The sequence below is a fragment of the Felis catus genome, chromosome B1, assembly GCF_018350175.1.
Source record: "Felis catus isolate Fca126 chromosome B1, F.catus_Fca126_mat1.0, whole genome shotgun sequence".
Lineage (NCBI taxonomy): Eukaryota > Metazoa > Chordata > Mammalia > Carnivora > Felidae > Felis > Felis catus.
The window spans coordinates 759,043-775,061 of record NC_058371.1 but is presented as its reverse complement, the minus strand read 5'-3'; the positions used below and the strand labels follow the sequence as shown (position 1 = coordinate 775,061).

General features: G+C 52.3%; 1 protein-coding gene across 3 annotated transcripts in view; it reads left to right on the top strand.

The window, feature by feature from the left end:
• Positions 1-456: 456 nt before the first annotated feature.
• ERICH1 (glutamate rich 1) overlaps positions 457-16,019 on the top strand; it is a 52,141-nt gene continuing 36,578 nt past the window's right edge. The window contains exons 1-2 of one of the 3 annotated variants that reach the window (XM_045055163.1): positions 513-593; positions 13,005-13,180. In XM_045055163.1, coding sequence (XP_044911098.1) covers positions 13,060-13,180 — 121 coding nt within the window. In that variant the 5' untranslated portion in view covers positions 513-593; positions 13,005-13,059. Of the gene's footprint in view, positions 594-13,004; positions 13,181-16,019 lie in introns of those variants that run through there. The other 2 variants (XM_045055165.1, XM_045055164.1) reach the window with 2 other exon arrangements.

Here is a 16,019-nt window from a genome sequence, read left to right as displayed (position 1 = left end):
CTGCTCTCCCCTTGACCCCCTCCTGCTGACCCTTCCCGTTATCTTCCTATGACCACGTCCCTATGAACTCCTTCCCATGACCCCCTTTCCGTAGCCCCTTCCCCCTGAACCCCTACTCATAATACCTCCTTAAACTTACAGTGTTGTATTTCAATTATATTTTAATAAAACTGGGAAAAATAAAAAATTCCCTTTTTTCATTTGAATACTGATAAACGGTAATAAGGAGAGGATATAGTTTAATAGGCTTTATATGAGACTGGAGTTCCCTGCATCTTCTGACTTTCTTCTAAGGCACCAAAACCGGGAAGCCGGCTCACCCAGTAGTCAGTCACTTCCCTCTGAGCATGCTCCAAGCACTAGCGCCCTTGGTCACGCCCACGGCACCCGCAAAAACCAATCCACAGCCGAGACTCCGCTGATTGGCATCCAGCGGGAAAGACCCTGGATCCCGATTGGGCACGCCTATTGTTGTGGGTGGGCATAGAGGGTCGGAATCCGGAAGCGTCGCAGCGCTACTTTGGCCCTGAAGTTGTTGGCGCCGGGATAGAGCTGGGGTCGCAGCATCGCCATGGCAGCGCTGAGACGGCACGGTATGTTGGGTAGGGGTCTGGGGGCGCGGGCGGGGGGCGCAGGTGGGTAGTGGGGAAGGGGACGCGGCCCTCCCAGTTCCTGCTCTCGGACCCAGACCCCGGACACCGGGCCCACCCACCGCCGGGAACCCAGAGCACGGGCCACCTCCTTCCGGGACCCCCAGCCCACTCTCCGCCCGGGCTCCATAGCCCTCCCTGTCCACCTCTCTCCCGAACCCCCGGCCTACCCTCCGCCCGGACCCCAGAGCCCTGTCCACCTCCCTCCCGGACCCCAGAGCCCTGGCCACCGCCCTCCCGAACCTCAGAGCCCTGGCCACCTCCTTCCGAGACCCCCGGCCCACTCCCGGCTGTACCCCAGAGCCTTGTCCATTTCCTTCCTGGATTGGGACCACCCACCACACAGACCCTAGAGCCCTGTTCACCTCCCACCCAGACCTGGGACCCCAGCCTACCTCTAGCTCCATCCCTGGCCCACCTCCTACCTGGTCCCCAGACCCTGACAGGTGTTGGGGAGGGTGGGGGTAGAGAACGGGGATCACTGAGGGCCAGAAAGATCACCAGGAGCCAGGAGGACCCCCACCCCCACCCCCTTTGGGTCCCCGGTGTCTCTGGGATCCTCATCGCAGCCCTGGGTGTCCAGGGGCACTGGGCAGAGGCAAGGAGGCCTGTGGGACCCCAAAGGAGGGAGGAAGGAGCACATTTCCATGAGTGACTGTGGGATTGCAGGGTGGAGATGGGGCGGTGGACACTTCCCAAAGCCGATGCAGGGACCTGCGGCTCATACTGAGCAGTCTGCTTGATAACTGGAATTCCTCCCTGGGAACAGGTCAGAAGCCTTTTTGAGCCTCATTTTCTTCACCTGTAAAATGGACATAATACTCTACCTTGTACCCAGCCTTTGTTAACTGATAATATTTTCAACCAGCACTCAAGGGGCGGAATACAAATGTATTGGTTAACATTTTGGAGTCTTAGAAACTGTATCTTCTCATTACCACTTAATCCTCAGCATTCAAATGACAAAAGGGAAGGTTTTGTTTATCCCCAGTTTTATTGAGATATGACTGCCATTCAACCCCGTACCTGTTCCACGTGGGCAGCACAGTGATGTAACGTGCGTGGACGCTGCCAATGGTCCCCGTAAGTTAGCACCTCACGTAGTCTCCTTGTGATGAGAACTCGTAGGATTTCCTCTCTTAGCAACTTTCAGCTCTACCACAGAGCATTGTAAACTCTGGTCGCCGTGCCGTACGCGACTTTCTGGGAGTTACTAGTCCTACAGGACTAGAACTGGAAGATCGTACCTTCTGACCGGCTTCTCCCAATCCCAGTAACCACCTCCCCTTCTCTGGTAACCACCAGCCTGTTCTCTGCACCTGGGAGTCTAGGGTTTTTTTAGACGCAGCAGATAAGTGAGATCATGTGGTATTTGTCATTGTTGGACTTACTTCGTTTAGGGCAAGGCTCTGAGGGTCAACCTATGTGGTTGCAAATGGCAAGATTTCCTTCTTTCTTAATGGCTGAATATACCACTGCGTGTATACACCACATCATCTTGATTCATCCATCCTGGAGGGACTCTTAGGCTGTTCCATGCCTTGGCTCTTGTCAATAGCACTGAAATGAACGTGGGGATGCAGATATCTCTTCGAGCTCCAGATTTCATTTCCTCTGAATAAATACTAGGAAGTGGAGTTGCTGGATCACAGGGTAGTTCTGTTTTTAATATTTTGGGGAGTCTGCCTTCTGTAGTGGCTGCACCAACTTACATTCCCGCCAACAGTGCACAGGGTTCCCTGTCCTCCACGTCCTACTATTTGTTATTTTTTGCCGTTTTGATCACTGCTGTTCTAACAGGTCTGTCACTGGTTTGGATTAGCACTTGGTAAACAGTGGTATCGAACATCTTTTCATGTGTCCTTTGACCATCTTTATGTTTTCTATAGAAACATTTCTATGCAGATCCTCTACCCACTTTCTAATTAGGGGGTTCGCACTTGTTGATTTTGGCTTTTGTCGCATGCACATCAGGTGTCATTTCAAAAAAATCACCAGGACCGTCACTGAGAAGTTCTTTCCCTGTGTTTTCCTCTAGAAGTTTTATGGCTTTTGAGTGAAGGTTTTTGAGACATTTCTTAATGTTGCTTGGACTGGTTCAGGCTGTGGTTATTTTTTTCTTCTTTTCTAAGTTTAGAATGGATGATTGTGGTTTTGCCCTTTGAAATGAAAAGCCAAGTGTCCATTATAGTTAATAAGTGCTTGCTTAAAGTAAGCAAAGGAAACTAATTTCTCAAAAAGGCAGAATATGGAGAGTACTAGAGTTCCCTTCTCTGTGGCTTCCTTTATGGGAAAACACCATGCTGGTGCCTCCCTACTGTACCGCATCCTGCTGAGTTTTGACTTCTCCGTAGTGAGCTCTAAAAACAGATCATCATAGGTTAAGATGACTTAATTTCTAACCAGTCAGATGTTAGGCTCCAAAAGGAACATTAAAACATCTTAATGAGTACTCAAAGCACTGTTTTTACACACACACACACACACACACACACACACACACCATAAGTAGGACTAGAGAATCTGCAGGTTAAACTGAGGTTCTTGGGAGCAGTCCCAACCCAGGTGGCCATTGTGGTTCTTCGTGGTTGGCTGATAAGCCCTGAGGGTTTCTACTCCCTCACACAGGAGTCCTTCCTCTTCTACTATGCGTCCACCCCTTCTCTTCATACCTTCTCACCCCGTGTGTGTTTGTGACCCTTCCAAGCCTCACACTGAATGCTCTTCCCTCTGCAAGAAATCATGGTCCTCTCCTGTGCCTCGTCAATTGTAAAGGCCTTTCTCAGCTCACTGAAGAAAGCTTTCATTGTTTTCCGCAGTCAGGAGTCTTCTCTGAAAAGACCTCCTTTTCCCATTGGATCGGTGATAAAATTGTCAAACAAAGTTAGGTTGTTTAAGACGTTGCGGTTGGAAGGGTGGATTAGTATGTATTAAATGTAAGTGGGAAACAAAATATTAGCTTTCTGAGTCTTTTTAACGAGATCACTGAAGAGCATGTCTCTGGGATAACACTCCCTCTTCCAGAAACACCTACGGGAGATTATAGTTGGAAAAACGTCTAAGCACTTGTAAATTGTGGAAGCATACGGTTTGGGAAGTGTGTGGTGCATGGAGAAGGCCGGGGCCGGTGCAGACTTGCGCTGGCATCCCTGCTCTCTCGCCGTCCAGCTGCCCTTCAGAGACACTGCTTCCCACAGTGGCTGCATCAAGTCAACTTCACGCAGAACTCTTAACACTGGCTCACATGGCAAATGTGTATTGAGTCTGCTGAGTGTGTGTGGCATCTCGTTCAGGCATTGGGGACACAGCAGGGAAGCAAGTGCTTCGCTTCTAGGGAGGTTCCAAGCTGTTCCCTGGGCTAGGGTCACGGTTGCTGATGAGGACACATCCCAGGAGAAAGGAACTCAGCTCTGGCATGTGACACGGGCGGGCTGGCAGTCTGTCTGAAGCGGTGGTCCTAGGGTTTTTCCCTGAAAGGTTGCTCCCACTGGGCTGTGTATCCCCCTGATGCCCTAATTTCCCCTCAGACAGCGTGTCGCAGAACTCTGCGGCATTCACGGGGACGATGCTTTGCCTTTGCAACAATACTACTTGAGTAATTTTTTTTTATTTACTATGCTCTATTTTATGCGGGAAAATGTGTGAGCAGTACGAGCAGACATCTCCAGGGCCAGACTCCGCACGCCTCTGTGAGTGAGCAGACAGATGTGAAATGCACAGCCCTCCATGACTGACGTGAACCGCACGGAGGCCCGCACATCCTATGTGGTGGCTGGAGTGGCTTCCTCCCTGCTCGGGGAGGGCGGGCGCATATCCAGCAGGGAACAAAGTGCTAAGTCAGGTGGGGTGGCCGTGCTCATGGGAGCCGGTGTTGGAGGAAGCCGGAGGCAGCAGGACAGCACTTGGAAGCCGGGAGGGTCCCCGGCGGATCAGGGATCAGGTAGTAGCTGCCCTGAGGGCCGGCTTCCCCGGGGAAGAGGTGTGTGGCGGGCGAGCCGGGTCCCCATGTCACACAGCGCCGGCCCTCAGCAGCTGCACGGTTAACCCTTCAGATGAGGGAGCAGGGTGAGTGTTCCCGCCACCTGCCTGACAGGCGCCTGTTCGTACCTTTCCGGACAGCTTCTTGTAGCAGGTGCGCAGCATCTCAGGAGGCGCCTCGTCCATCTGTAGAGGACCTCACTGCTGCACTCGCCCGGGTACGGCTTTGCTGCTTGGAGTGTGGACGGTGAGGATGGCGGCTCCTCAGACGGCGCCTCCCGAGAGTCTAGAGCGCCCCGTCCTCACCCCTCCCAGCTCATACTGCGTGAGGCTGTGCGGGCTTTGGCCCGCGTCTTACGGGAGGTGAGCTCCCCTGGCCCCCAGGACAGGGGGTGCTTACGTGCTGAGGCAGGGCAGCCTGGTGAGAGTGCGCTGTCCATTTTGGACCGGGAGGAACACACTCAGCTCCTGTCCCTCACTCCCTGGCACTCACGACCGCACCGTGGACGCCCCTGTCCCTCCCTGCTCCTGTACTCACCAGATGAGTTGTAGGTGGAGAGAATTAAAGGAATGGATGCAAGTCAAGACCATGGCAGAGTGCCTGTCCCCCAGCAGCGCACCTGTCTCTCATCCAGCACCCCCACCCTTCAGTTAATTTTTGTTAATCCTAAGATGTCTCATCAACATGAAACGGTCATCTCAGCCTCTCATGTTATCAGGATTAAGTGAGTGAGTGCCCGTGGCCCTGGCTTCCCACCTGCACGCGCTGGTACGTTGGTTGGGATCCTGAACCTGGCCCTGACCTGTCTCTGCCTGCACCTGCCTCCTGTGTTCATGAGGCCGACTGCCAGGTTGGGGAGTGCGTGTGTGATGCAGATGGTCCATTGCTTTTTTTTTTTTTTTTAACGTTTGAGAGACAGAGCACCAGCCAAGGAGGAACAGAGAGAGAGGGAGACACAGAATCCAAAGCAGACTCCAGGCTCTGAGTCGTCAGCAGAGAGCTTGACACGGGGCTCCAAGTCGTGAACCACAAGATCACAACCTGGGCCGAAGTTGGGTGTTTAACCGACTGAACCACCCGGGCGGCCCTCCAGTTGCTTCTTAATAAGAATTTGTTCCCGCCATGACTGGTCTTCCCAGGGCGCACCTCGCCCAGGAGCCAGGAGTGCGAGCCACAAGATCCTTGTCCTCCAAGGACTCTCCTTGGATGAGATCTGAACTGTGGTGGCCTCAGTTCCGGATGACCGAGCTCTTGTCCTCATCCCTGTATCCATGACTCTGTGGGAGGGCTCTGTGGTCAGCATACCCTACCCCTCACCGTGGTGCTCTCTGTGTCCTGGGTGCTGAGGATAGCGTTCCTAGACCAGCAGGACTGGGATGGGGCGTCTATGTGTGCATGTCTGTGTGTGCACATGTGAGTCTGTGCGCATGTGTGTCTGTGCTTGTGCATGTACATGTGTGTGTCTACCTGTGTGCATGTGTGTATCTCTGCATGTATGTACACATATGAGCCTCTGTGTGCATGTGTGTGTCTGTGTGTGTATCTCTTTGCACATGTGTGTCTGTGTATCTCCGCGTGTGTGTCTGTGTGTGCATGTGTGGATCTCTGCATGTGTGCGCACATGTGTGTATACATGTATCTGTGTGTGAACATGTGTCCATGTATGTGTTCCCCTGTGTGCACGTGTGTCTGTGCATGCGTGTGTGCATGTGTATCTCCACCGTGCACACGTGTGTCTTCTGTACGTGCGTATCCACGTGTGTGCGCACATGTATGTCTGTGCGTGTGTATATCTCTGCATGTGTGCGCACATGTCTCTTTGTGTTCGTGTGTGTGCACACGTGTATCTGCGTGTACATGTGTGTATCTCTGCGTGTGTGCACATGTGTGTCTGTGTGTGTGTGTTCATACACCTGTGTGCACGTGTCTCTCCAGTCATACCTTCAGCCTTCTCAGTGCCGACGAGGTCCTCTGTCATCTTAGAACCTCAGGCTCTGCTTGGGTTGCACCTCGGTGGGAAGGAGCCCTCCGTTTCTTTGGGCAGCTGCGTGCTCGGTGCCAGCTGGCACAGGGTGACTGCTGGGGCACAGCTGCATCCTTATGCCTGTGATGCTTCTACAGGAGACATGGTCTGGCTTTACTGGTCACAGAAATTGCCCAGGCCGGAGCCAGCAAGGCTGGATTAGCACCTCCACCCCATGGCGCCACCTCCCCTGATGGCGTGCTCCCTCCATCACACACGGCTGCCTTCTGCATCGTCACCACCGGATTCCTGTCTGAATCCTTCTACCAGGCAGGCTTCCTGTGCTCAGTAAGCATTTCCTGAAGGAAAGAATGAATGAGTAAGTGTGCTCAGTAAGCACTTTCTGAATGAATGACTGAGCTCAGTAAGTACTTCCTGAACACATGAATGAATGAGTGTGCTCAGTAAGTACTTCCTGAACAAATGAGTGAATGAGTGAGCTCAGTAAGTATTTCCTAAGCAAATGATGAATGAACTCAGTAAGCACTTCCTGAATGAATGAATGAATGAATGAACTTAGTAAGCACTTCCTGAACAAAGGAATGAATGAATGAATGAGCTCTGTAAGCACTTCCTCAACAAATGAGTGAATGGATGGGCTGTTAGTACTTCCTGAATGAATGAATGAATGAATGAATGAGCTCAGTAAGCACTTCTGAAATGAATGGCCCAGCGACCAAATGCACAAATGGCTCCATGTAAACCAAGGGGGTTGGGTGAATGCTGGGTCTTGGCCGCCCAGGGCACCTGTGCTGAGGGTAGGGACCCTGAGCTGCAGGTTTCAGGCATCACAGGGATAGTCATTTGCTTCCATTAAAGACCCCCCCGAGACTGGACAGCATAACTGTGGGAAGGGGCAGTTACAGTGGCAGGAGGGCCAGCTAGCGTGTTGTTGGGGGTTCGTGGGTATGTGGAGACGACGGGGAGTAAGGCAGCAGCTGCGGGGGACAGAAGCTTCCCAAAAACCCTGGATGTGAGGACTGACCTTGTAGGTTGGCAGTTACACACTACTTTCTTCAGGATCAGACACGGTCCGGTTGGGGTGTGTGGTGTGTGGGCAGCAGGTTCCATCCCCCAGGGTGGGACGCTGCTGTTCAGAGGGTGGCAGGCCCCTGTGATGGCACTCCCTGTAATCCTCAGTTGTCCCCTCCATCCGGGGGGGCCATCTGGTATTCTTGCGTGACACAGCCAGTCAGGTGCAGCCACAAGAGGACCCGGAGCGGAGGCTCAGGAAAACCAGGGTTGTTACACTCCTGGGTCCTAGAGACAGGGGCATGACATGGGGATGCCCCAGGAGGGCCAGGAGGCAGGGAAGGATTCACACCGTGAATGGGCTTTGTTGGGCTTGGCTGGGACAGGCCGGCAGGGCATGGTAAACAATTTGGGACCGGCTAGTTTGAACAATTTTGGTGAGTTTTGAGCAATAAAGGTGGCCCTTCTTGCCTTGCACCAGGGCCCAGGATGATCAACGCTGAGGGTTGCTGCCCCTGGGTGTAGGATCTGACGGGGGAGGCAGGTGGAGGGGTCCTGCTCCTGGGTGCAGGGACAGATGGGGGAGGCAGGGCGGAGGGGTCCTGCCCCTGGGTACAGGATCAGACAGGGGAGGCAGGGCGGAGGGGTCCTGCCCCTGGGTGCAGGATCAGACAGGGGAGGCAGGGCAGAGGGGTGCTGCTCCTGGGGACAGGGACAGATGGGGGAGGGAGGGCGGAGGGGTGCTGCTCCTGGGGGCAGGATCAGACGGGGGAGGCAGGGCGGAGGGGTCCTGCTCCTGGGGGCAGGGACAGATGGGGGAGGCAGAGTGGAGGTGTGCAGCTCCTGGGGGCAAGGCAGATGGAGGAGGCAGGGCAGAGGGGTGCTGCTCCTGGCGGCAGGACAGATGGGGAAGGCAGGCCGGAGGGGTGCTGCTCCTGGGTGCACGATCAGATGGGGGAGGTAGGACAGAGGGGTGCTGCTCCTGGGGGCAGGGGGGCAGGGGGACAGATGGGAAGGGAGAGTGGAGCGGTCCTGCTCCTGGGTACAGGACAGATGGGGGAGGCAGAGCGGAGGGGTGCTTCTCCTGGCGCCAGGACAGATGGGGGAGGCTGGGTGGAGGGGTGCTGCTCCTAGGGTTGGGGGTAGGGGGGCAGATGGGGAGGGAGAGCAGAGGGGTGCTGCTCCTGGGGGCAGGGTGACAGATGGGGGAGGCAGAGCAGAGGGGTGCTGCTCCTGGGGGCCGGGCAGATGGGGGGGGGGCAGGGCAGATGGGGGAGGCAGAGCGGAGGGGTCCTGCTCCTGGGGGCAGGATCAGACAGGGGAGGCAGGGTGGTGGGGTCCTGCTCCTAGGCGCAGGGACAGATGGGGGAGGCAGGGTGGAGGGGTGCTGCTCCTAGGGACAGGGGGCAGGGGGACAGATGGGGAGGGAGAGCAGAGGGGTGCTGCTCCTGGGGGCAGGACAGATGGGGAGGCAGGGCTCTGGATGGAGCAGTTTGCACATGGACGTGACTGCCCTGCTTTGCTCTCTCTTAAGAATGGGCTGCCCTGGGAGTGGTGGTCTCTGCAGCCAGAAAGTTTTAAGATGTCAGAACATCGTCTCCCAGCTCATCCTGGAACAACACGGGTTTGAAGTGCATGCGTCCACTTGTACGTGGGTGTTTTCCGGTCAGAACCGTGCAGTGCGATGAGTGTGTTGTCCCTTCCGAGCGACTTTCCTAATGACCTTCTCTTCTCTCTGGTTTCCTTTGTTGTGAGAACGCACGACAGGATACATGTAGTGTACAAGGCAAGTGTTCACCGACTGCTATTGGCCAGACTTCTGGTCAAGTTTAGGGAGACTCACAAGTTCTCCTGACTGGGGAATTTCAAGGACACAAAGGTCCGTGCCCAAACCCCACATCGTTCAAGGGGCAGCTGTACCCTGAAGGTGAACTGCGCGCAGCGTGTGGTGACACTGGCCTTATCCTAAGGGCTCTGCCAGAAGGCACACGTGAAGTGTGTGGTCCACAGTCACAGCCCGGCTGATGGTGACACAGAGCAGCACCGGCAGCCATCATGGGAGGGCATTGTTTGGGGGGAGGCCCACGCGTGCCCGGCTCGGGGGCTGGAGAGGAGGCTCCTGGAGGAGGCCCAGTCCCCAAGTGGAGGTGGCTTTAGGGACACCCGTGGGGTAACGTTGGGCAGTGGAAGGAGCGGGCACTCGCCAGTCTGCTTTTGCGCAAAGCAAGCGGTTAACCTCCCTACTCGTGCCAGTGACCCGCGGCCAGTCTCACCTTGTGCGCTTTGGGCAGAATTCGAGATCTGAGCGACGAAGAGCCACTCTTCGTCGAACTGGGAGCGATAAAAGTTCTGGAGTAAACGTGACGGGTTATCCTGGGTCCCCAGGATGTTGAAGCAAGTTTCTCAAGGCCCTTGCTGGGCCGCGCCCTGGGCCGCGGCATGTCCTTCGGGGTCCCGCGTGGGGCAGGGCTCCGCCATGCCCACTGGTGGCTGATCCAGTCAGTGATGTTGACACTCTGCAAGAATTAGAGACAAACTTTGGACTTTTCTTTAATGTGAAAGTTTGGGAGAAAATGAATATTCGGTGTACATCAATCCTTACACGGGAGAGCACGTGTCAGTCAGGGTGTACGTTCTAAGTACGTCCCATTTGAGAGCAGTCTCTGGTTTTATTTTGAGTACTGTTTCCCTTTTAATGCGTATTTCAGAAAGCTTGCCAACTCTTGCTTAAATCTTAGCTAATCATTCTTACATTTATGATTCTATTATGAAACTCATTAAGAAAGTATCATTTATTAAATTAACATATTATACTGAACTTTTCTATCTTGTGAAGTGATATAGTGCTATTATCAATTTATTCCTTTATTCCTTGATTACAGACAGTGGTTAAATACCTTGCTTCATTATTGGGATAAAATGGAAAAATAAAACATTGAACATTGTTGAGAAAGCTATGGATAGGCTGGCAGGTACCAGGCAGGCATTTGAACGCAGTCTTTATGGCAAAAATAAAATTCAGAACATGAGATCCCAAGAAATACAGTAACCGTGAGAAATTTAAAGCATCTGTTAAAACAAGATACTCAGAAGTCATCCATTTCAGGATGGAAAGGGGGGATGGCTTGACCTGGCATTTGCTGAGTGGGAGATTTCTCCCTTCTCGCTGGAGCCGTGACTGGTGCGTGTGTCTGTCACTGGTGCACTCTGGACGGTTTTCCTCGCGTCAGGCCAAGGTGAGGACAGGGCACGGTCTCTCAGCCACGGCCACCGAGCTTCTGTTTTCAGTAGCAGTGTTTCTTGAGTATGATTTCAGGAAGCCTGGCAACCGTCAAGTTCTAGATGATCACTTTTCCACATGTAAGTGTGTTCACCAGAAACCTAGAGAGTGTCGTAAACCTATTCTATGTTTTCCTCTCAAGCATTTTAAAGTTATGTGGATATTTGGGGTCCCTTCCATTTTTGTGTAGTTCCAGTGAGCATGTAGTCGCGTTGGCCATGCTCCTTCCCAGTAATGTCCACCCTTTAAAAGACTGCTTTTGAACTAATTGCCTTCCTCATGTCCCAGACTAGCCCCACACACGTTTTGCTTGTCCCCTCAGAGTCCCGCTTTTCCAGGAGACCGTGGTTTGCAGGGATGAGAACATAGGTTCTGACAAATTTGCCTGTAGAATCACAAACGAGTAAACACTTCTCATCCGCACCAGACAGCTCTCCAGATGTATGGCGTATACTTAGGAGGACTAAATGCACAGCCGCTCCCCGACTTTAAATAAAGTAGACTGTGAACACAAATATTGAGCGGAACCTGTATTACTTGGTGATCCAAGTGAACTTTTTTTTAAGAGAAAGAAAAACATTCCTGATATTGATGGGGGGGGGGGTAACTTCCTCAGTGGTGTCAAAGGTCATGGGGTGCTTTTTCTGTGCCACCTTTTATAATTCCCTTTTGCTTTTTTTCAGAATGGAATATTCTAAAAGAAAATGTTCCTATTTCCTTTCCTTTTTTCATAAGAGCTTTTTCAAATGGAGCACACAGCCGTTTTCCCCTATTGTGAGACTGCCTGGCTAGGAAGTGCTGCAGAGTGCAGCCAGCTGTCCTGCAGGAGTTCACCTGGGGGCGAGGGGGGACTCACCTGCGGGGACTCACCTGGGGGGGCTCACCTGGAGGAGCTCACCTGCAGGGACTCACCTGCGGGAGCTCACCTGGGGGGCTTACCGGGGGACTTACCTGTGAGGGCTCACTTGTGGGAGCTCACCTACGTGAGCTCACCTTCGGGGGCTCACCTAGGAGAGCTCACCTGCAGGGTCTCATCTGTGAGGGCTCACCTGGAGGAACTCACCTGCAGGGACTCACCTGCGGGAGCTCACCCGGGGGGCTCACCTGCAGGGGCTCACCCAGGGGACTCACCTGCAGGGGCCCACCTGTGGGAGCTCACCTGGGGGAGCTCACCTTCGAGAGCTCACCTAGGAGAACTCACCTGCAGGAGCTCACCTGGGGGACTCACCTGGGAGACTTACCTGTGGGGGCTCACTTGTGGGAGCTCACCTGTGGGAGCTCACCTGCGAGAGCTCACCTGGGGGGCTCACCTGGGGGGGCTCACCTGCAGGGGCTCACCTGGGGGACTCACCTGTGGGAGTTCACCTGGGGGCTCACCTGCAGGGGCTCACCTAGGAGACTCATCTTCGGGGGCTCACCTGGGGGAGTCACCTGGGAGGACTTACCTGCTTGCCCTCCAGAAGCTTGCTGCACACCGCACGCATGGCATTCTCGGGCTTCTGCTCTAACATCACAGCAAATGGGAAAGCAATTCCTTGAAATGCTGCCGTTAACACCTTTGTTAAAAATGGAATATACTCTTCCCTTTTTATGCCCGAATGTGAGATTTAAACCCAGTAATTGCATTGAAGAAGAGTTAACATTTGCAGTGAGTAAACACACACACACACAAGGTCAAAAGGTGCATTTCAGCAAACCAGAGATGAAAGACTTTTTAAAAATGATGCTTTGCTATGTACCAGCATCCTGAAAGACATAATGATATGGTAAAACCTTGGTTTGCGAGCAAAAATCATTCTGGAAACATGCTTGTAATCCAAAGCACTTCTTCTACGTGAAAGTGAATTTCTCCAAAGAAATAATGGGAACTCAGATGATTCGTTCCACACAAAAATATTCATATAAAAATGATTACAATACTGTACTATAATACAAAATAATAACAACAAACCAACTGACCTGCACTTATCTTTGAAACCCTTCATGGCCAGCATGAGGAAGACCGGAGAGAGGAGGGTTGCTATGCAGGATGACTTTCACTGTCACCGACAGAATGGCTGCCATCTGTTGGCTCAACGGAATCTTTTTCTTTTCGTGCAGCTTTAACAAGAAACCTACCCAATGACACTTGCCTTTGCCTCCTTTTGAGGATTTCATGCCTCCTTTTGAGGATTGCATTGACGATCATGCACAATCCTGCAGCAAGAGCGAGAGAGAGAAGAACCATCGGCTCAGTTGTGATCATGTGACGTTTGTTGTCACATACGGCTTGTATTGTAAGACCTCACTCATATATCAAGTTGAAATTTATTGGAAATGTTTGCTCGCCTCACGGAACACTCACAGAACAAGTCACTCGCAATCCAGGGTTTTACTGTACTTTCTTTCCTGCTCTGCTTTTAACATGAGTCACTAAGTAGATTTGGCCAGTTGGAAGACATGCTTTGTTTACAGAATTAAGTCCATATTTGCAGGAAGCCATCAAGCGGTTCGTCGAGTACATGTTTCATTCATAACTCCGTAGGCTCTGAGTAGCAGTGAGAGTTTAAGTGGCTGTACAACATGTTGTTAGGCCTGAAATAGCTGGCTACTTCTGTTTAAATAAACTACGAACTCTTTTAGCGACAGGAGAGTCCATGTGACTGCTTCCATGCACCGTGGCCACATTGTCCCCTAGAACTGCAGTGTTGCTGTGTGCATGCGGTGGGCCGAGGGCTTGTTTGTCTCAGCACAGCTGTGCGGACCTGAAGGTCAGGCACCCCGCAGAGTCTCATTCCCGACTTTATCGTGTAGTCTCAACACTGAGATAGAGTGAGGCACGTGACTGAATCTTTCAGCAATATTAGTTGCCAGAAAGTAATTGTTATTTTGTTATACATTGCTCTTTAAAGCTGATTTTTTTTAATTAAAGTGATATTTTTACAAAGACGTTATGCTTTAAGTTCTGGCAATTAAAAGCATTAGATGTGCATTTATTAGCAAAATGATTTCATTCTGAGATACCTGGATAGTTAGATTGGGTTCAGATTTATTAGTTAAAATTCTCATTGAAGACAAAACTCCCCCTTGACATTGAGAAACCCATCATGACATCTCTTAGATCATCTGTTCTTTTGCCTATTGATGGTGCACTTTGTAAGTAACTCATGGATCATGGACAGTAGAACATAAAGCCAGCATTTCCAGTGTTCAGTACCCTCGTCAATCCCAACGACTGTCAGGAATTGTGTACCAAGTACTCATTCTCCTGTGACAGTGCTGTACCAAGGAGCGGGGGTAGGAAGGAGTCTCTCGAGCACCTCCAGCTTCTGGAGAGCCAGCGTGCCATGGTGCAGTAGCCAGATGCCAGCCTTGTCCTGAGAAGCACCTAGTCCCGCGGGAAAGGACGTTTTTGCTTATGAGGTTTTAACACCTGCTAGTATAGGAGAGAAATCACATTCGCCACTTGGGTTTACGAGATTCTTAACCCAGCTTAGCTTAGGGTGCTGAAAGGTTTTCTTTCTGTTCTGGCTGTTGGACCACTGCGTTGAATTTGTTTGTTTGTTTTTAGTGTTTATTTTTTGAGACAGAGAGAGACAGAACATGAGTGTGGGAGGGGCAGAGACAGAGGGAGACACAGAATCAGAAGCAGGCCTCAGTCTTTGAGCTGTCAGCACAGAGCCCGACACGGGGCTCAAACCCATGAACCGTGAGATCATGACCTGAGCTGAAGTTGGACCCCTAACCGACTGAGCCAACCAGGTGCCTCACTGGGCCCAGTTTTAAAGGCAAAGTTAGGGGAACTGTGTCTGTCATTTGCTAAAATGTAAACTGAACAGACCTTCTCGACCTTTGTGAATCGGCACATCTGAATCTGCACTGTTCTCCCTCCACCTCCACATGGTCACATGGGATTTAAAGCTGAAGTGCAGAACTTTTATATTTAAGTTGTGTTTGTGTTTACATTTGTCTTCAAGCCTTGAGTACGCGGCCTCTTTTCCTGCGATCTGAGGTTGTCTGGAGGCTTGTTCACAGCGGCTCAGGTCACTGATGATCACCCCAGGTTTCCAGCCGCCGGCATCCTAGACAGACGAGGCGCACTGCATGTGCCCCTGTTCCTCACAGGCATGCCCAGGCCCTGCTTCTGACACCGCCTGCTTGTACACGATGAGGCTGGAGCTGCTTGTGGTGTCGGGAAGTGGCCCTGGGCATACAACATGGGGTGGGAAAGGCGAGTTCAGTTCTGCGTCATTGAAATAACCAGTGCTGTGTGTAAACACCAGCGTGGGTGTGGAGGTTCGCCCTTTAGTGGCTGGTGGGAAGTGTGTGAGGGGGAGAGGCACCCCAGAGAGCCCTACTCGTGGGTGAGGTGGGAGGGCCACATGTGGTAGGTGCAGCCACATCTGTCACACAGCCATGCCTGTCTCAGTGCTGCCATGTCGGGGGCGTTTCTGCTCATCTTGTGATGGGAAGTGCTGGGGCTCAGCTAGCCTTAACCCGGGGTCCTACCTAACGGGGGCAGAACAGAACATTCCTCTCTGCCCTTTAAGGAATCACACGGCGATGGAATTTCTAACTGATATCATTGAATACCACGGAACATTTTTTTTTTAATGTGCAAAACAAGCTGCTTCTCCCCACAATCCAGTTTGGGTGCTGCTCCGAGACACCCTGCCTGTGAACGTGTTCTACGGAAGGCTCTGGGAACACTTCCCCTCAGCAGATTGTACTGGAAACACGCTTTGTGCCAGGTCCTATGCCAGTGAAGATTTTGTAGAACATTCAACAAAAGTGCATGGGGAATCTTTTACTGCTAGGACCTGTGGCCTTAAATGGTTGTGTCACTAGCACGGACGGTTTTCCTTCCTCCCTGGGAGCCACCAGGCTGCACAGGCTCCCAGTGCCGGCCTGGTTTTAGTAGATTATCTGAGGAGCCATCAGGGTGGAGGGCACCCTTTCGTATTTTTAAACCCTAATTGTGTTTTTATAACTCGGCCAGGTCAGTGGGAGTCATTTCTAGTAGGGACACTGCCCGAGAGTGTGATGAGATTGGGAGGGTCTGTGACTTCAGGGTCCTGTCCCTGCCGAGGGCCACCCACTTCCAGTCCCCAAGCACCCAGCGATGGAGGGATCTGG